Source organism: Delphinus delphis, chromosome 4 (assembly GCF_949987515.2).
Source record: "Delphinus delphis chromosome 4, mDelDel1.2, whole genome shotgun sequence".
In the NCBI taxonomy this organism is placed as follows: Eukaryota; Metazoa; Chordata; class Mammalia; order Artiodactyla; family Delphinidae; genus Delphinus; species Delphinus delphis.
Genome location: NC_082686.1, coordinates 103,966,653 through 103,989,098, shown reverse-complemented (window position 1 = coordinate 103,989,098; position 22,446 = coordinate 103,966,653). Strand labels below are relative to the sequence as shown.

The window sequence follows — 22,446 nt, the reverse complement described above, 5'->3', positions numbered from 1 at the left end:
GTAGGAATATTTAAAATAAACCACAAATAACCCTAAATGACAACTTATTCTATAATCAATTCTTCTGAATTTAGCTAAGTGTTCCCTCTTTTCTTTAAAGTGCTTTAAATTTTATAGCAGTGAGTCTCCATTTTGACAGTACATGAATATAACCTAAAGAGCTTTTTAAAGCCCAGGTTTCTAGGAAATATCCAGATTTACTGAAACAGTATTTCTAGGAGTAGAGCAAGGGAAATACACTAATTTTTTTCTTTAGGCTTCCCACTGCTGATTTTATTGTCCAGCCATGGTTGAGAAATAGTGAATCAGGTTAACAGTTTTCCTTATGCTATTATTGTGCTTTATAGGCTCTTAGTCATTCTAAGATTAAAGCATGCTATTTACCTCAGAAGGACAGGGAGAGCTTGCTGCTTGCTGCATCTCCCTTTACCACCGTAGTTTGACAGCTACTGCTTATAATATTTGTGTGAACTTCTCACCTTCTCTTTTTTGGCTCTTTCTAGATGCAGATTCTTTGGGATAAATATTTACATGGAAGGATTTTAAAATAATAAAACAAAACAAAATTAAAGAAAAAAATTTTAAATAACTGAGAGAAGACAATTTAGGAAACCCCTAAGCAGCACATTTCAGTACAAAGCCTTTATCACAGTGCCAGTGAAGCTAAGCATTAACTAAACTTGCCAGGTGCAGTGAAGGAGAATAAAAAAGGACAGCTGTTGGGGGGAGGGGGGTGGGGGAAGGAGCAGGAGAGTGGAAGAAGAAAAATAGGAAAAGTAGGAAAAATAATCAGTACTTGTTTCAGATGCTATCCAAGTTGCTATATGAACTGCCCTGGTCTGCGTTAGAAATCAGTAATTTACAAAGAAGTCAACTTGGCTTTTTTGGGGGGGTTTGGGGGGTGGGGAGGAGGAGGTTCTTGTAGTAATCTATCTCATTTTCTCCATCTTTAAAATGGGGATATAATAACTCACTCTTTTCATCACAGATATGTTGTTATTAGGCTAAAAAAATACTTTACACTATTGACATTACCCATGTTCAAATGTCACACTTAAAGCACACAGTGACATGCTTTTATCAATAAAAAACTCACCTGAACCTTAACTTCCTGGTGGCTGAGCAGAGGAACCAAATGAGGGACTATTCCAGAGTCTATTACCATCTGTATCTGTTCGTTGCCAGCATCAGTAAGGTAAGAGAGGGCCCAGACCGTATCTACCAATATCTAATGAATAAAAAGAATTCAAATAGTCTTTGAATATTTTCTCATTTCAAAAATTCTTAACCATATGGACTAACCTATGATTGTTCTACTATCTTCTTTCTTCCCTTTTCTCTCACCTAAATTCACTGGAATCAATCTTCTCTATTATATTAAGCATCATCATCTATGAACGTCTATATCAAGTGTGTGCATCTTATCTTCTAGCCATATTTAGGATATTTAGGTTAATTATGATCTTGTTCACAGATTGGTATCCACTCTTAACTCACAAAGATACAAACACACTACATAGCACATAAAATATGAGAAAAAGACATTCTCTTTCCCGAATGCTCAGATTGAGGGATACTAGGTCCAAGGACATTGTGATAAATGCATGCAGTTGGAAAGAGTATATGTATCCAACATACAAGGTGGTTCAAAGCATCTGGGCTGGATGAATATATTCAAGGTGTTCTCGCACCAATACCATGTTGCTAGGTCTAAAGCCAATACTCCAGTATTAGGATTATAGTACTTTCATCTTTTCCAACCAGTATGCTTTGCCTTATAAAACCAGAGGCAACTTCCCAAATAGGAATCTCCCACAGCTGCAGATCAAGACATTAAAAGCAACCATAGGTCAACTTGTGAGATCTATAATCAAAAAACATGTTCTAGTTTAAAAAACAAAAAAAAAAACAAACAAAAAACCCCCAAAAAACCAACCAAACAAACAAAACTATAATTTACATCAGGTGCCAAAAGTACTTAAAAAAAAAAAAAGCCTCTGTAATTAACTTATAATGATTATATTTCAAAGTGCAACAGGCCATTGTGTTTCTTCTTTCTTTGTATGTGAAGTCCTAATTAGAAGTTATGGTCAAAACGAAGAATGACAAACAACTGTTAAACTGCTAAATAATACAATTATTGACAAAGACACAGTATTAAATAATTGTGCCTGAAACTTTACTTCCGAAAGCTTTTCTGGAATATGAACTCTGTGTCAAAAGACAAACCAGAGAAGTCTGAAACCTTTAAATTCTAAATCAATGATATGTTTAAAACATCCAAGAAGCTCCTAGAAGAAAATAGCACTTTGCCATTTTTCCTTTCAGAAATCCAAGAAAGCACTATGGATATTTTTAACGTAAAAAGAAGACACCAAATGAAAAATTCACACACATAAAGTGGTATCAAAATATGTGAGACAACTAAATTTCAACTTACAAAAGTAACTTTTTTTTTGCCAAAATTTGCTGACATAGGCAAAAAAACTTCAAGTTACTTTGTGCATGACTGTATGTAAAATCCAGATATACTTTTTTAAAAAGGCCCAATACTAAACATGTCATTAGTATGCTCACATCAAAATCATAATTTAAGTCAGACCTGATCTCATATGCACTTTTTATGTCAGCAAAGTCTATGATAAGTTTACTAATTACAACCAGAGTGTAATTTCAATGTTTCACTTATGGTTTGTGGAAGCAGTTTCGTTATTTTATTTTTTTTATTTCTTTGATGGCCTGATTTAAGAACTTGCTCCTAAGTGTTAACCTAAGAAGATTTCATTTTTAGTAAACATTATTGTTTAGTAAACAATATTATTACTAATGCTACTAAAAAAGAACAATGCAAACTGGCTTGAGAAATTCAAGATATATCAAGAGCAAGAAAAACAGTTACAATCTCAAATGGATTGGGGTAAACAAGTGGAAAGAACACAATACATCTCTGAATAAGGTCAACCAAGATGTCTAGTTTTCCAGAAGAGTTGTAAACTTTGAGATTAATCTTTCTTGGAAATCTTTTAATAAAAGTAAAATACAAAAAACTGTAATTTAATCAAAGAATTTGTGAGCCATGGCCGCTGAGCCTGCGCATCCAGAGCCTGTGCTCCGCAATGGGAGAGGCCAAAACAGTGAGAGGCCCGCATACCGCAAAAAAAAAAAAAAAAAAAAAAGAATTTGGCTATAATAAGCCAAAACCAAAATTTGTTTACATGTGTGGTTTTTTTGCTTGTTTGTTTTTTAAACACCCTAGACTATCTGGAGCTAGAAAAAATATCTTTAGGACAAAGATCATGTTCATCTAATGAATAAATCAAGCACATTATGTCACTGCTTGATGTAGTATAATTCTAACTTTAATTTGCTCCATGTCTTTACAGAGATCCTGGCAAAAGGGTATTAATACCCTAGAAACTGTGAAGGAATGAAGCAGCTTGTCAGACAGTGATCATACCAAACTGTGTTTTTAAAGAACTACACAAGGTTCTGATTGTTACTATGAGTTTTATCCATGTGATTTTCTTTTACCCATTATATTCCTAGCTCTTCTAACACAATAAAGGCTAGACTGAATTTATAAGCAGTTATGGCAGTTTCCCACTCATTCATACTTCCTGAGTTGCTTTCTCCTTTGCTCTCTGTGTTAGTATGAGTAGGATATATTTATTATGTTTAAAATCTAGTCTGCACTGATTTGTTTCCTTTTTGTTTGTATACTCAATTATCTCTACACCAAGTGAAGCCATTACCAAAGTCATTATAAATGAATTAATAGAGTAAAAATGAAATTAAAGAGCAACTGATATTCATGGTTTGGTGTAAGAATGGTATATGAATACAAACCCATGCATAAAGGCACAAATATTTCTCTTTTTTACCTTTCGAAAAATAATACCACTAGGTGTAAGTGTTCTCTCAATGGCCAGCTGTCAAAATGAGCTTTCATAAGAAGCTCATGAACAATCAAAGATAAAATCTTAGTGAGAGAGATTACTAACTGGCAACTTTAAGAACTTCCAATGCCAGTTTTCACAACACTAATATATAATATATGCACATACATTACTGCCCAGACCAAAATAACAGGCTTGATTTCTTCACTGAAATTACATACTGTGATATGGGTAAACACAGAGAAAATATAAAATACCAAACTATGTATTGCAGCTTCTGAAATGAAAAAATTTGATAGAGTGCACTGACATAATGTCATTTTCTCCCCTGTGTCATAGGGATAAGCCCTAACCATATATACATATAAAAATATATGACGGGAAGCATTTACTCACATTTACGTCTGTGTGATGAATTAAAACACAAAGAGCTGGAAGAATCTGAAGAGAGAAATATATAGATTTTAAAATATACACAGATAAAAACATACACATAATGGTATCTACTTTACTTTAAAGGAAAACAAAAACAAAAATACTTGTTACCTCCTGAATGGTTTCCATTGGGGGTGGTGGGTCTTTGTGGCGACATAAGTTGACCATAACCCAAGTAACATTTCTTAAGAATGTTATAGGAATAGATGGACTTATGAAGGAAAGTAAAGGTTTCACAACTCCAAGACTTATGACATAATCTCTACACTGTGGCCCATCACCTGTAGGAAGAAGGATTTATTAATTCAATACAATAAGCAACTCAGAAAACGTAAAGCACTGGGTTCAATATGCTACTTCCTGTATTTGAACCAAGTACACTATTTTGTTTTATGTGAAAGTTTTAGACAATAATAACCTAGTTCTTTGAGTCAAGAGAAGCAAGATAAGGTACTAAGATTTTTTTGCGCATTATTCACGTATTCAGGTTTATATGCTGTTCACCCTAAAATGTTTTTATGCCATCTAAAATGTTTTTATGCCATAAGCCTCAGTAAGGCTTTAAAGTACTTTGTGAACACAGAATTCTTGCTTTTTCTCTTCTCTCTCAATGGTACTCTAAGTTTAAGAAACTTTCACGTTATAAAAAGAGATATATTGAAATACCATTACAGAGAAAATATTTGTAGAATTTATACTGATGATCTAATATCAAAGCATAGAGAGTATTAACTATAAATTACTCTATACACTTAGAAACTATGTCTCAAAAAGGCAGGGGAGAGGGAACCAATACCCCTAGATCAGTGGTTCCCATAGTGATTTTGGGGCCCTATCCCAAATCTGTTGAAACAGAAACTCTGTGGGTCCAGGATTCTGTTTTAACAAGCCCTTAATATAATTTTGATAACAGGCTAGAGTTTGAGAATCACTGCCCTAGAGAAAAGTGCCAAATTTAATTTCCTCTATCTAGAGTATCACTATAATTTGTAGTATGAAAGCCACACTGAAGTATTACATTCCGTAAGTGAAAACACTTTGCCCTGCACTGTGGTATCTGAAGATAAAATGCTTGTTCTTTTTGCAACCATGTATTCTAATTAATTCTAAAATGTCACTGGAATTAAAAGCCAAAGATCAAGATGTTGTACTAATAGTTCTAAATCTACAATTTGGTATAAAAGTGAGGGACTCTGGATATACAAACGATAGCATTCCTAACAGTAATATACCATATGCCAAGAACAGTTTATAGGGAAATTCTCCCATTTGAAAACTCGCAATTGTGGAGCACTAACCATACCTTACCTTCCATCTTGGCCCCCAAAAGGGTAATAAAGAGGAGGTATATCAGAGCAAAACTGATTACTTCTACGCAAAAATAAAAAAATCTGTGGCAAAAATAACTTTTAACATCATGGTACACAATACAGTTCAGACTGCAGATTTTTTCCATTCTCCACTGGAGGTCAGATTTTTGAATTTTTGAGTTTGGGTGAAGTTAGGTTGTAGTTAAAAAACAAATTCTTGAAATACTGGAATTGTCTTTAATTATTCTTCCTACAATTATTTATCAGAAAAAACCTGAAGGTATGGCAATCATGGTGGTCAACATTTAATGAGACTGCCTATAAGGTACAGATACCACATGTATGATGATGACCTCATGATGACAGTGGATAACATTACTATACTTCATTGCACTAAAATCCACAAGAGATATAAAAAATTTCAATTTAGATTCTTCTCAGAACTGCTATTAGAGAAAAATTTTGGTTTATGTTTTGCCTCCTCCTTTTTTCTTATTATTTCCTAGGATAGTAAGAGAGCTGAGGAATAAAATGGACCAACATAATAAAGGAGAAAGAGGAAAATATCTAAATCACATACATATTTCATAATTATTCAAATAATTAAGAGTTGACTATATACAAAGAGATATACTGGTATCACAAGCAACAAAAATGTTCATTCTGTTTACTATGGGTTTATACTTTAAACAGCTGTAATTTCTGTAAACTAGTTCATAAAAACTAGTACTAAAAAAGGCAAATTGCTTTTTCTTTTCAACTACTAGTAGTCAGTTTTATTACACAGTACATGATAACAATGATTGTTGGACTAGTATTACAAGTTTTAGACAAACCTATGATATTTCCCAATGCCCACACTGCTTGCTCACAGACATTTTGATGGGGTGAATGGAGAAGCCTCAGGAAAAGTGGAACAGCATCTGAAGGAGGAAAACATAAGCTATCATTTAAATTTGAAGATACTGTTATATATCAATTATATTTCAATAAAATTGAAAGGAAAAAGGTTGAAAACACTATAATCTAAACCAAAAATCAAACTTGTTTCTTTGCGGAAATCCCAAAAGAAAGAAACCTATCAAAAATATATTTAAGGGCTTCCCTGGTGGCGTAGTGGTTGAGAGTCCGCCTGCCGACACAGGGGACACGGGTTCGTGCCCCGGTCTGGGAAGATCCCACATGCCGCGGAGCGGCTGGGCCCGTGAGCCATGGCCGCTGAGTCTGCGCATCCAGAGCCTGTGCTCCGCAACGGGAGAGGCCACAGCAGTGAGAGGCCCCGCGTACAGCAAAAAAAAAAATATATATATATATATATATATTATATATATATATATATTTAAAATATATCTTCATTAAATGATTTTCATTAGAATAATGGTAGTGGAAAATTTCCAGCTAGCAGACTATTCATCATCAAAGTGACAGTTTTAACACACAGACAACAAATGTCAAATTAAGCTGATAAAATTTCATTCACAGTTAAAACCGGATTTAATTCCAATTTTAAGAAATTAATTCCTTATAGATTAGCATTAGTTTCAAATTTGAAAAAAAACTCCAATTATTAAAATAACTTTTGAATATAGAAATTTAAAATAACATCATATGGGTCTTTAGCCAGGCCAGTGATTCCTGTGCCACGTGAGACCTTTTGAATCAGAAAATGATTCTGTTGCTTAACACAAGGAAAAACAAAGAGATGTTTAACAGAATAATACTGCACTGAACAAATGATTCTTCTATTTCTTTTCTTCCCTCTGATATTGCTCTGAAAAATGCTATTTGAGTACATGTAGATCAATCATGCTTACTTATAGTAAAAAGTAATTCATTTATCCATTACTTTTGGTATATTAAGACAGACTAGCAGTGTTAAAACAAATTCTAAGCCTCTTTCTAATCTTTAAGGAACACAAAAGAGAAAAGAAGAGGGATTAAGACATTGTCTTGAGATCATAAAATTAACTAAACAGTCAACTATACAAAGCAAAACCAAAAAAACCAAACCCCAAAATCACCTGAACCCAAAATTAATCAGTTTTATTATAATTTAAGGAAATTATCTTTTCTATGTAATATTATAATACAAGTGTCTATATAATAAAATCCTCACTGGATAACACTTTTGTTCCCTTTCAAAATCTTGACAGTGCTTAAGATTTTAACAGGCTTATTAGACAAGTATACTGCTTACATATTTGAAGGGGACTCTGAAAGTACCTTCTTTAAAATTATTAATTTCTTTGTTTAGTAGAAGAATCAAATAGTACTAATGAAAATAATTCAAGTTATTACTTTCAATAATTATTTCCCACTTACATTTCTTGGAACATAAAAAACAACCAATCCTATAATAACAATGAAAAAAAATTTTCAAGCCATTCTCTAAAGTAGGACCACTTTATAAAAGAAGATTTCTTTAAAATGTATAATGGACATCTCATTAACAGTGTCCAACAGGTAGTATGCCAACAGGAAAAACACCTTTATTTCTGTAATGTCCTATAAACACAATAATGTAACTACTACTATAATTACAAAATGTTTTCAGATTTAGAATCAAATGAATTTTTGGAAATAGAAAATGTCAGTCAATGGGACAAGGTGATCAAAGTAACATACCTGAGTTGGCCTATTTCAACTACCTTATTTGTTACTGAATTCAAAATACTTAATTACTTTATAAAATAAATAGCTCTATTCTTTTAGGAAAAGCATTGAGTTTTTTAATTAACTTTTTTTGAAAATCACAATTTTGTCTCTTAATAACCAACTTACTGGACTGAACTACTGCTTGAGTTTGTTCAGAGGTTCCAGACGCAATGTTTGTCAAAGCCCATGCAGCTTCAAACTGTAAAGAAGGACTACAAAAAACAAATAATTTTAAACAGCAGGAATTTCTACATTGGCCCAAATATCCACCAACCACTCCTCCCCCTAGCATTTCAAAAGTATTACATATTTTTATTCAAAAGATCTATGCACCCAGTACTTTTTTTTAAACTTCCAATGACTATTTAAAATATCTCTTCAGTATAAAAAGCATACAACCTCCTCAGGTGTCCTTATTTTTAGTAAGAACTCTTTATTAAGATACCTGCACATTATTACCCGAATAGTTTTCTCAAGTACCTATCTGGCTAAACTAGTTCTTGCCAATTTTCAAAGCTTAAAAGTTAAATATATCATTCGCAAGTTCCCGTTTGGTCTTTACTTTCCTCTCTTGGTGTAAACATTCCTTACACTGTTTTTTACTTTGGCTTCTCAACTCCACCTTATAGCCCCCTTTTTTTTCTTTAAAGACCAAACTAACTACGAGAAAATCTTATCTTCTGCAAAGGATACATCCTAAATTATTTCTTAAAATAATGTACTTACTTGTCATCTCTTTCAAGACAATGGACTAAAATAGGCAATATTCCAGATTTTATTAAGTCATCAATTGGTGGATTTCGATCACTGGACAAAAGCTTCCTATAAGAGATATAAACATACCCCTTGTGAACTTAATGACATATAATTAAATTCAAATTCACATTTGATATATTACAATAAACTGAATATTTGGCACAAATACTCTCCCTGCAAGCTACTTTTTAAATTTACATAATGCAACCTTTTCTCTATTATAAATTAATTTATAAATTTACAGAGATTAGTAATAATTAGGAAAAAATGGTAAGACATGAACCACTTTTTTTTAAGTTAGGACAAAAGCAGATAGGATGCTGGTACAAGTTTATAGCTGATACTAGTGTCCAGTTCTTCATCCTACTCTATATACCAAATCAAAGGTCATAAAAGCTCAACAACATTCTCATCTCAACAACTAAAGGAAATGAAATAAACACAGCAATACATAGGAAAATATCCAGAGAGATATTGGAGATACTAAGGTGAATAAGACAGACACATCCTTGCTCTCATGGAGCTTAGAGAGTAAAACAATACCTAGTGCCCATTTACACATATGGCAGACTGCAATTTTAGCTGACAAATCCTAAATGTGGCCTAACACAAATCTTCACCCATTGAATCCCCTGCACTACTATATGAAGACAATGTTTAAGCAACTTTAATCAGATTATTCCCCTATATAAACCAAGTGATGGCTGCTAATTTACTACCCTATCAGTGTAAACTCCTTGACTGAGTTTTTTATAACACTCCACAAACTAGCTCCATCTTATTTATCTACTAATCTTATTCTCTGTAATTCAACAACAGGTCAGTTGTCTGTCCGACCATTTCAGTCTAATTTCTAGGCCCTTCAAATCCTATTCCCCACACTTGGAATGCTCTCTTTTTTGCCTATTCAAACTCTACCTTTTCAAGTTAAATGTTTTCAAAATACCCTCTCTGAATTCCGAGAATATATACACGGCATATGGCTACATTCGCTGTTGAGCATCACTATTTTTAATATAGTTTTGCCTTCCCGATTAGGTTCTAAACTTCTTACAAAGCAAGAATTATTCCACATGCTTCTTCACAGTATTTTCTGTAATAAATGGTACGATTCTTTGCACAACACAGGAAATAAACCCAGTCTTTCTTTTTCTTTTTCTTTTTTTTTTTTTTGCGGTACGCAGGCCTCTCACTGTTGTGGCCTCTCCCGTTGCAGAGCACAGGCTCCGGATGCGCAGGCTCAGCGGCCATGGCTCACGGGCCCAGCCGCTCCACGGCATGTGGGATCTTCCCGGACCGGGGCACGAACTCGTGTCCCCTGCATCGGCAGGCGGACTCTCAACCACTGCGCCACCAGGGAAGCCCAACCCAGTCTTTCTTAATCAAGGTTTCAAATTTAATAAAAGAAATTATTTTTTATTACTTCACTGAGGACATTCTTAAAGAGAAATGTCCCTCTTTCTTTGTAAAATGGCGCATATAATATCTACAATGTATCATCAGTTTGGTGACACTGTCTTGCTCTGTGCTAAGGTGCCAGTAGTTTACCCACAGTTGCTTTTGCAACATCCATGTGAATGTTAACACAGTAAAAACAACAACAAAAAAGGCAAATAAAGTCTTATTATTATTGTGAAAATAATACCTCCTTAAGTTATCCCAGGCTCTCCTAGGGATCCACACACTATATTTTGAGATCCCCTGCCTTAGGGCTTTAATTATCTTACAGAACTCATGTTGAGAAGAGCTGCTCCAATACTATAATCAACTCTGACAATGGTGAGCATAATGTACCAATTTCTTAATCATTCTTCCTATTACATTAATTTGCCATTCTGAGATGTGAAAACTTCTGTGATTTTCTTCCTACATAGCAAAGTTCTCTCTAAGAAGTTCTTCTACCTGTGGTGGGCAACATTTAATTCTATAATTTCCGTATGTGTTCTAGGCCATTTAAAGTGAATATGCAAAAGAAAGAAAGTCTAATAAACATAAAAGGGACTCATGCACTGGATAAGATATTACATAAAACTGTGAAGTTTTTTTTTTCACTTTAAAATTCTGTAACTAGAATCAATTTCTTGCTTAAGTGTCTCTTTCCTACAATTACAACATAGGGTGGTATTCTTTTATTTATAAAAAAACAAAGGGCTTCCCTGATGGTGCAGTGGTTAAGAATCCGCCTGCCAATGCAGGAGGCACGGGTTCGAGCCCTGGTCCAGGAAGATCTCACATGCTGCGGAGCAACTAAGCCCATGCGCCACAACTACTGAGCCTGTGCTCTAGAGCCCACGAGCCACAACTACTGAGCCCATGTGCCACAACTACTGAAGCCCACGCGCCCTAGAGCCTGTGCTCTGCAACAAGAGAAGCCACCGTGATGAGAAGCCTTAGCACTGCAATGAAGAGTAGCCCCTGCTCACCGCAACTAGAGAAAGCCCGCACGCAGCAACAAAGACCCAATGCAGCCAAAAATAAATAAAATTTAAAAAAAAAGAAACCACTATATTGTACTATGATACAACCATGTCTTCCCCGAGCTATGTATTAATACAAATGTCTCAGTAAAAAGTTTTTGGTTTTCCCTTAAAATATGAGTGCATAGGTTTTATAAGAATGTGCAAAAATAACTAAATATTCTTACATTGACTGAGAAGTGGGAGTCTCTGTAGCCCTAAATCTTAATGTGTACTTCCCTGTACACTGCTACAGTAAGCTTTAATTCAATTCATTGTTTGATCAATATGAGGACTGTGAGAAGAATTAGCTACCTGAGTAGGATTTGATGAATCTGAATTTTAATAAAATTAAATACCTATTAATCAGTAAAAGGTAAAAAGCTTTATAAATAATGTTTTTCTATTAGTCTATAGCAATACCCTGTCAAATCAACTTTTCCCTGGCATTTGTACCTATTAGCCACACTAACGCCTCAATGTATTAGTGAGTTTAGAAAACTGCTAATTTTAATACTCTAAATCAGAGAATAATTTTGAAAATAAATTCAGTTGGTCTATGACTGTTCTTTATTGTCATCAAAGTTAATATAAGAAACAGGACTACTATATAGTGAAAACCCAAAAGAGAACTCCTGTGTAAGTTACAAAATATGTCCTTAAAATTTAACTTACCTAGCAGCTTGAACTGCACTTAACTGAATTCCTTGGTTATCACTTGAAGCATTCTACAAAAAACAAAACAATTTTTGATGCAGATACACAGTAATTAGTTGTTAAGTCCAAGAAATACAAATGAAAAGGGGGGGAAACTCAACTTACTTGAACAATAGCTTCTAGAGAGGTATTTTGCTGGGAAAAAAGTTAGAGAAAACTAAGTTAAAAAATCACCTTGTAATTCTATATTTATGTAAAAATTTTTCACTGGTATTTTTAAATTACCAGAATAACAATTACTTACCACTCTATAATCACCATCTATGTCAGAGTCTTCACAGATATCTTCATGTGGTACATTCCTTCTCTTTAAGAGATGTTCATCTCTTTTATTCTTTAAAAAAAAAAAAAACTTCAGTTAATTTTTAAAAAGCTAAATACTTTCATACAAAGGTTAGGCAGTCCTGTGCCTACAAAAAAACATGAAGTGACTTTTAAAAGTAAAATGCAAACGCAGAAAATTAAACCAAATTGTGAATTAAACACTTAAGCAACACTAATTTGAGCCCCAAACCCCAAATATTACATTTTTAATGAACCGTGAACAATGTAAAAATAAACTAAAAAACAAAATAATTTGATTTAAAAAGATAGTGTATAGTTTAAGCCAGAACCAAACATACATATTTATTTAAAAGTACTAAACCATTTTATACATCATCTGGGAGCTTCTCTTTATCACCTAAAAACAAAGTCAAAGCAAAAGTTGCGCAGTTCAAAATCAGACAAAAATCAACAATACCTTACAAAACTGAAGGGCCACTTGAATTTCACTAAAAATGTTTGTGACAAACTTAAAAATATATTCTCAACTAACCTACTTTAATACTTGAAAAGTTGATGAAATTTTTAAGTACCAAGTTCCTTTTATGGAGTAATTACTACTGTAAATAGCAGAACTATTTAGTATGACATATATTTTATATAAATCATTTAAAATTACATAAGAAAAAATCATTTGATAATGTGTTTATCTCTATATTTGGATAGTGGACAAACTGTATCTTGTCAACTTCAATAGCTTGTCAAATTTAGTCAATCTTTCCATTTTCAAAAGAAAAAGAAATGCCAATTAAGCACCTGAGATTAATATACATTTGCTAATTTCTCTATATGCTGTAAGGTTGTTAGAATTATGCTTGAAAGTACCCAATATTAATCAGGCTCACCTTCCTTAATTCAACTACAACTTCATTTCGTTGTCTTCTCATAGTCTACAAGAAATTAAAGAAAATTATTTTTAAAAAAATCACCTCAAATTCCATCAGCCAGAGAAAACTGATATTAACATTTTGATGTACATCCCCTTATCTTTTCTTCTACTCATATATATACATAGTCATATTTTACTCATAATAAAGGTTATATTATATAGATGATTTCCTATCTTCATTTCATATTCACATTCTCAAATACTGAACATCACTGAAATTATTAATGGAGCTATAATATTGGATATATCATAAAAATTTTAAACTGTAACATAAGAATTATAACACAAAGGTACAAAGAATAAAAGAACCCATAATCTCACCCCCTATATGAACTTCCTATTTAAAAAGTAATATATATACAAGGTAATCTCACCCCCCATATGAACTCCCTATTTAAAAACTAATATATGTATAAGGTTAGTAAATGCAACTGCTTTAAAAAAGGGGGGATGGGGGAAGGGGAGAGAACCTTCCTGCCCATTCATAGTTTCTTTCTCTAAAGGTAAACATTGTTAGATTTACTATGATTTTGACACACTTATCTATTTATTCTGATCTTCACCTTATTTTTGTTTATTTAATTAAAGATCTTAAAGATCTTCCATGGTGGTATAGGCAGATCTATTTCATTCTTCCTAAGAAGCACATTAATTATTCTACCACATACTGTAACCATTCTGTTTTTTAAAGTGTTTTTCTCATTTTAAAGTTACCTAACATAGAGGACTTCCCTGGTGGTGCAGTGGTTAAGAACCCGCCTGACAATGCAGTGGACACGGGTTCGAGCCCTGGTCTGGGAAGATCCCATATGCCGTGGAACAACTAAGCCCGTGTGCCACAACTACTATGCCTGCATTCTAGAGCCCACGTGCCACAACTACTGAACCCTGTGAGCCTAGAGCCTGTACTCCGCAACAAGAGAAGCCACCACAATGAAGAGTAGCCCTCGCTCGCTGCAACTAGAGAAAGCCCATTGCACTGGATATTAGATGAAACATATTTTGCAACTATAATCTGATTTTTATTGGTGGTGACAAAAATCACAGGTAACTTTAATAACTACTGAGGTTTATTGGCTACATTATTAACTGAAGGGAATACTGTTTCAGTTAGAAGTTAGTGAAAACAAAGATGTAATTAATTTTTTTCTAAGTTCCCAGGACCTCCTGAATTCCACCCATAGACTCCATGGGAATAAGGACTCTGCAAAGAACTCCTTTCTCCTTTTTAGAACTCCTTTCTAAAAAGTCAATCAGGTCATGTTACTCCCCTCTTCAAAACCATCCACTGGCTCTCCACTCTGGAGTAAATGCCCAGTCATTATAATGGCTTAAGTCTTCCTACCTCACCCCCTCACCCCCGCCCCCACCCCCGGTTACCACCTCTAAGATCTCAGCTCCTATCACTCTCTCAATTCATTCTGCTGTATCCTCACTAACTTTGCTATTCCTCTAATGCACTGGAAATTCTCTCTTCAAGGCCTCTTCTAATACACTATACAGCAACTGCTAAGAAAATGGACTCCAAACTCCCAATGCAGGGGGCCAGGGTTCGATCCCTGGTCAGGGAACTAGATCCTGCATGCATTCTGCAACTAAGAAGCCTGCATGCTGCAACTAAGAAGGCTGATGTTGCAACTAAGACCCGGTGCAGCCTAAATAAATAAATAATATTAAAATAAAATAAAAATAGCAAGACAATTAAAAAATACTAATAAGATAGGCTGCAAAATGAATAAAAATAAGTAGACAAGTATTACAACAAGAGTTTCAATATTCACCATAGTTTAATCATTACAGCCTTTAAGAAGTAAGAAGAAATATTTTTACTTTTACAAGTGAGGACACTGAGGTTTAGAGAAGTTAAACTACTTGGCCAAGGCTACATGGCTAGAAGTGGGACAGCCAGGATTAGAATTCAGAGTCTCATACAAAGCCAATTAACCACTATGCCATATTGTCTCCCACAAGTCTTAAAGTCAAATAGAGTTCAAGCCAATTTTAGAGCCTATGGTTCATTCCAAAGCAAAAGTACTATTATCAAGACAATGCGCTTTCGCTGTATCACAATACAAAAACAATAAATAACTCAAATAAACAATAACATAAAACTATGTCCTGTTTCTCACAGAAAATAAAATCTGCAAAATGTACTACTTAAAAGATTTGTTCAGTAAAAAGGTAGACTTTTGAGGGACAGAGATTATTTCTAGTCTAGTCTGTAATCCCATCTAAAGAAGTAGGATTAATGTACAATGAATGGGCTTTAACTTCTTAATAAAGCAAACTATTAATAAATCCTAAACAACTGCTATATATTGACCTAAATATTTATTTACACACATTTTCCCCCATTTTTGTACATCTTGCTTATTAAATTAGTTTCTGATAATTTGAAACTCTTAATAAAGGATTTGTCAAAACAATTTAGCACTGTAGTTGCTGTGACATAAGCTTTGGGCTATTACTCTCCACAGAAACATTTGCAAAATAAAAGAACTGACAACCTCTTTACAACAGAGCAAGAAAGAGTTTTCTTCTCTTGAGAGAAAGCTGTTACCTCCAAGGTAAAGAGAAGATTGAATGAAATAGTTAGATAGAAAGATATCCTACACAACAACCTGGCAGCATTTACCCATGTTTTTTATTGCAAAAAACAAAGTGTCTTAAAAGTGGTATTAGATATTTAGACATTTTCAAATCACAACCCCATCTCGAATCAAGAAGGACTTTTATTTCTCTGAGGTCTCATGAAAGGGATACACAAGGCTTCTTTTTCTAAATCTTAACTTATCTTAAAGAGCTGGGTTTTTACATACTACATACAAATATAATAGTTCTGGATTCGCATGACTTAACTGATACAGTAAGCTGTCAATCAGAATTCCAAAAGGCTGCCAAACTAGCCAAAGGCTTATTTATAGGCCAAAGACTATCTAAAAAACAAAGGCTATAGAGGGTGCCCGCCTCCAGCCCCCCACCCCCAATAAACAGTAGAGTTCAGGCTGCTCTGATCATCCAGAATTTTTACATTTCTTTGCTTGTGATACAGCTTCAAAGTTCTAAACTCAGGCAAAAGGGAACAAGAAATTGTCAAAAAATTCAAACAAGTGAATCTTACAGAACACAGAATGGCATTTCCATTTAATAGTTATGTAGTTTTTAAAATTAACAAATAATTACTATGTATCCATTACTGTGCTAGGTTCTAGGGATTACTTTCTCTGCTCCAATGGGGTGAAAAGTAGAGTACTTTCTTTCCAACTTATGGCTAGTTAATTTCTAAGTCACTTTTTATCCATATAATATACTGTTTTCTTTAAAACTTTAGAAACTATTAATTTAAGATATGATGATGTAATAATATACTGTATGAAACTGAATGGTTTAAATTTTCTTGAGTAAAAAGTTAGGGTTTAGATCAGTAAGGACTCAGTAAGTCTTACTAGAGAAAAACATTTAAAGAAAATTCTAAAGTTAGTCATTCAAAGGTAAGGGATATAATACTTTGATTTTATTTCATCCAGCCTGTCATTTTTACCTTAGGAATACTGACACTTGGGTAATAGCACAAAAAAGCAAAAGAATAAAAAAATTTATCAGGCATAAGGCCTTTTGTGAAGTGATGAGCTATATTTTAAAATTGGTATTTAGTAATATTACCACAACTCTGAAAATTGGCTAAAAATCATTTAATTGTATACTTAAAATGTGTGAATTTTATGCAAAGTAAACTATATCCCAATAAAGCAGTTTTTAAAAAGTTACACACACACACACACACACACACACACACACACACACAAATCCTCCCCTCAATGTGGATTACTACTGTATTACTACTTACAGCCTGCTAAAAAGCACACACTCAAGTATTCAAATATTTATTAATCACCTACTTGCCAATCATAAGAAATACAAGGATGGATCAGAATAGCATATCCATGGCCTTAAGAAGGTAGTACTCTTATGACAAAAAAATACAATTTAATAAAATAGTAATAAGGCCTAACACTTAGCAAACACTGGGTGTCAAACACCATTCCAAATATGTTACTTGACTTTATTCATTTAAATATATGTAATGTGTTATAATGTGCATACTAATCTTAACAGCAGAGAGTCTATGTAATAAAGATGAAATATAAGCTGATGAAATATAAGCTGAATCTTTAAGACTGAATGGAAATTCAGTTAGAGACAGGCATTTCAGGTAGAAGATAGAACATATACAAAAAGAGAATTAAAAGTGAGTTACTAGTGTTTTCAACCTATATAACCATTGCATCCTAAATATAAGTACAACAGCTGTTTAATCCAATAAATATGGTAAACCAAATGCTAAAAATAAATATCTATAGAAGTCTGTTTTCCCATTCTTTACCTATTTCTCCCTCCTCTCATCTCCACTTGTTGATCTCTCCAGCAGCAGTCATTATGGTGCTTATTTATGCCTTTGCCAAATAGCATATATGTTGTTAAATTGCAGGTGATTAGCAAGTAAATTCCAACTTCACATTTATGACAATAAAAAAAATGCTTAATGTTAAATGCTTAACGTTATATGCTTGCTCAAACTGTGGATTTATTTCTCAGCAATAATATTTATTAATAGCAGCAGTAGGAGAGAAAAGTTCTAATTAGCACTACTAGTGATAGACAAAACTCTTCATAAGTAGAATCAAGTTCTTATCTCTGACAAGTAAAAAGATGAATGGAGGTTGAGTATAAGAGAAGTTTAAAAGTAAATTCACGGGCTTCCCTGGTGGCACAGTGGTTGAGAGTCCACCTGTCGATGCAGGGGACACGGGTTCATGCCCTGCTCCGGGAAGATCCCACATGCCGTGGAGTGGCTAGGCCCGTGAGCCATGGCCGCTGAGCCTGCGTGTCCGGAGCCTGTGCCCCGCAACGGGAGAGGTCACGACAGTGAGAGGCCCACATACCGCAAAAAAAAACCCACCAAAAAACAAAAAGTAAATTCACTGTAGGAGGCCAGATTTAACCTTGGCAAGCTTTTGGACAAGTTTTAAGAAATACTTCGAATCTACAGATACCATACTTTAAAATGATCCACATGTAAATTATAAGCATTGAAATTTAACTTATTAAAATTATTAAATTACATGAATGTACTTTTTTAAAAATCACAAAGGGACTTCCCTGGTGGCACAGTGGTTAAGAGTCCGCCTGCCAATGCTGGGGACACAGGTTCAAGCCCTGGTCCGGGAAGATCCCACATGTCGTGGAGCAACTAAGCCCGTGCGCCACAACTACCGACCCTGCACTTTAGAGCCCATGAGCCACGACTACTGAAGCCCACGTGCTCTAGGGCCCGTGCTCCGCAACAAGAGAAGCCACCACAATAAGAAGCACGCACACTGCAATGAAGAGTAGTCCCTGTTCACTTCAACTAGAGAAAGCCCACACACAGCAACAAAAACCCAATGCAGCCAAAAAATAAATTAAAAAAAAAAGATAAAAATCACAAAAATGTTAGAAACTGTTAATAGTTGTTAACTCTAAGGAATGGCATTACAGTAAAGTTTCACTATCTAATCAATATTCAAACAATAAGGAAATACATTAAATTCAAAAGTTATACATATTTGGAAAAGTTAGAAAACAAAGGTAAGAAGAAAAGGAAAAAGTTAAATTTCCTAAGTTTTCTATATTCACCTATATTGTACAAGAGGTGTATATACACACACACATAACAGAGGAGAAAATACAGAATACATACATGTCTCCCCCCAAGATGGGTACTACCATATGGCTAAACTACTGGTATATGGCTACTAGTCCCAGCTCTACCTTTTATTACTGTAATCTTAGTCAAGTTACCATGTTTATGGGCATTAATTCCTTCATCTGTAGAGTGAAGGGATTCTAACATCTTTTATGTCTCAAAAATTTTATCAATGTTATCAACTTCAAAAAACAAAGTCACAAAAATATTTAAAATTGCCATTAGTACAAGTTACTACCCATGGCAATAACTTCTATGCTAAAAATACTGAGAAAGCCATAGCTCAAGATTGTAAACAATGAAAAGATATTGTGTGGCTCTGGCGTAACTGCTCTGTGTTTTCACATTTTGCAGGGTTTTTTCTGGCCTTAAATTATGCTGCAAAGCACATGGAAATCATTGAGCTTTCAATAGATTTGGTAACAGAGATCATTACCAAACAAATGAACTCTGTGTGTATGTGTGTCTGTGCATGCGTGCTGCTGGCAAGGAGGAGGTGTTTGGTAGGGAAAGAAAAAAGGTTAAGAAATGACCATAGTTTGGTGAGACACATATAACCAACCCTCTCAAAGATGGGAAATGCTCCAAGGTGAACTTTCAGAATCACATAGAAAGTGATTAAGGACAACACATAGAGACACCTGTTATACCAAACAATGCATGTTTGAATTTTATATGAGCAAAAGGGAAGGTACTCCCTTCTCTTTTAGAATGAGACTGATCAAATCCTGGCAAGAGTGATCATTTCTCTTCAAAGGTTTTGACTACTTCATAGAAGAAACACAATTTCAGGAACTGACTGAATAACAAGTTGAAGAAAACATACGGGAAAGACATTGGGAAAAATTACGAAGAACAAGAAACCAAATGAGATTCAACCAAGTTAAGGAAGTCAACAGAACCCAAGTCAACACTGCTAAAGAAATCTGCTATCTCTGTTTATTTAGTGCATTCTCACATGAGAAAACCAATTATTTTTTCCATTTACAAAACAAGATCAGATTAAAATAAAACATGAAAAGCAGGAGATTAAGGAATATTTTCCTTGTATGTACATTTTATGAATATAATCAATTCAAATTCATGGTTTTGTTACAGAAAAATCTACACAAATATCACTGTAGGATTTTGTAAACTGGAAAAAATAGAAATCATTTAAACTATCTCATTTTATAGTGACTTGTCCAAGGCTCAGATTATCCTGGCCCCAGACCAATGTTCTTTATACTAGACCATACTACCTTTTCATTCTAGGTCTCCTTCTGTTGCATATCTCTTCAAATAAGCCACTTTTCCTTCTTTTTCCTCAGTATTTTCAAAATATTTATTTTTCTTTGTGAACTTCTGTTCAAAGACTTTCACAATGGCAACAGAAAAACTTCATTAAAAGGTAAATCACTGAATTGCTTTACTAAAACACCATTTGAGAAGCATTAACTCTAATTATGCTCACATACTAAACAGATGTGTACATCTACACAAAAAGCCAGTAATTCACCCAACAAATGTTTACTGATCATTATATACCATAAACTGTTCTCAGTGTTAAGGACACAGCAGGGAACAAAAGGATAAAAATCTCTGACTTCACAGAACCTAGTGTGGGGAAAGACAATAAATAAAACTAAAATATAGGACTTCCCTGATGGCACAGTGGTTGAGAGTCCGCCTGCCAATGCAGGGGACACAGGTTCGTGCCCTGGTCCGGGAGGATCCCACATGCCGCAGAGCGGCTGGACCCGTGAGCCATGGCCGCTGAGCCTGCACGTCCGGAGCCTGCGCTCCTCAACGGGAGAGGCCACAACAGTCAAAGGCCCGCGTACTGTAAAAAAAAAAAAAAAAAAAAAAAAAAAAAAAAAAAACCTAAAATATATGTTAGATAGTGACAAGTATTAGAAAAAATATAAAGCCAAGAAAGTGGATTTTTTTTAACTTTAAAAAAAATGTTTAAAAAATATTTATTTATTTGGCTCCTCCAGGTCTTAGTTGCAGCGTGCAGGATCTAGTTCCCTGACCAGGGATTGAATCTGGGGCCGCTGCATTGGGAGCACGGAGTCTTAACCACTGAACCACCAGGAAAGTCCCAAGAAGAGGGATATTTTTAAGTAAAGACCTTAAGATGAGTAAGCAAGCCATGCTGGTAATTTAGCAGAAAGTATTCAAGGCAGAGGAATTAGCAAGTAAAAAAGGACCAGACATAAGAGAAGAGGAAAGGCAGAGTCCAGGTGGCTGACATGCAATGAACAGAGGAGAAGGAAATGGATGGCCACTGTAAAGATTTTGGCATTTACTCTTAGTGCGATAGAAAGCCACTGATGGGTTCTGAGCAAATGAGACATCATACTCTGACTTAAAATAGAATCATTCCAGCTGCTGTGTTGGGAATACAACGTAACTGTAGTAGTCCAAATAAGAGCTAATAGTTTGGAGCAGAGTGATAGCAGGGGACATAATGAGATGCAGATTCTGAAGACTGATATATTCCGAAGATTGAATCTACAAAATGTGCTAATTAATGGGCTAGATAAGACTGTGAAAGAGAGGAAACAATGAGGAATGGAGGTTTTTGGTCCAAGTTAAGTGAAAGATGGAACTACCATTTACTGAGATGGGGCAGACTGAATGATGAGCAGGTTTGGGGAGTAATATGACTTTTGAACATGCTAAGTTTAATATACTTATAATGAATCAAAATGAGTCAAGACGTCAGTTTGAGCCTAGGTTTCAAGGAAGAGGTTAGGACTAAAAATATCAACTTAGAAAGCTGGCTGTGTATAAATCGCATTTAAAACCAGATGATTTGATAAGATTACCTGCAGAGTGAGCATAACTTCAGGCACTTTAAATATTAAGGGGCAGAGAACTAAGAAGTAACAGTCAGTGAGACAGAAGACAATAGGAATCTGTGCAAAGCTGGAATCAAGTGAAAAAAAATTACTTTTCAAGGAAGAATACATAATTAACTATGTCAAATGGTACTGACAGGTCAAATAAGATGAGGACTGAGAACCATCAGATTACTGTATATTTACTTTATAATTTAATATGGCTTATCATCACAGAAACAATTCCCCCACCCCAAATCTACTATGAATTCTGGTCTGTTTCTGTTACCGTTTATTCCCATCCCTGGACACTTAATAAGCTGAAAAATACTACCCAAGACTCAAAGCTTCTAACCCACATGTTATTTACTGTGCTACAGTACTGTACCTGAATAAGTTACAGAACCAAAGGTGAGCTCTGTTATCTACACAACACA

At 34.5% G+C, this 22,446-nt stretch overlaps 1 protein-coding gene across 2 annotated transcripts in view; it reads right to left on the bottom strand.

The window, feature by feature from the left end:
- Positions 1-22,446, bottom strand: part of KPNA4 (karyopherin subunit alpha 4) — a 90,390-nt gene that overhangs the window by 50,774 nt on the left and 17,170 nt on the right. For both annotated transcript variants that reach the window (XM_060011206.1, XM_060011205.2), the window contains exons 2-11: positions 13,395-13,439; positions 12,470-12,559; positions 12,331-12,360; positions 12,184-12,236; positions 9,023-9,118; positions 8,423-8,508; positions 6,478-6,564; positions 4,443-4,612; positions 4,293-4,337; positions 1,097-1,228 (exon numbers count right to left, since the gene is read on the bottom strand). In XM_060011206.1, the coding sequence (XP_059867189.1) occupies positions 1,097-1,228; positions 4,293-4,337; positions 4,443-4,612; positions 6,478-6,564; positions 8,423-8,508; positions 9,023-9,118; positions 12,184-12,236; positions 12,331-12,360; positions 12,470-12,559; positions 13,395-13,439 (834 nt within the window). The remainder of the gene's footprint in view (positions 1-1,096; positions 1,229-4,292; positions 4,338-4,442; positions 4,613-6,477; positions 6,565-8,422; positions 8,509-9,022; positions 9,119-12,183; positions 12,237-12,330; positions 12,361-12,469; positions 12,560-13,394; positions 13,440-22,446) is intronic.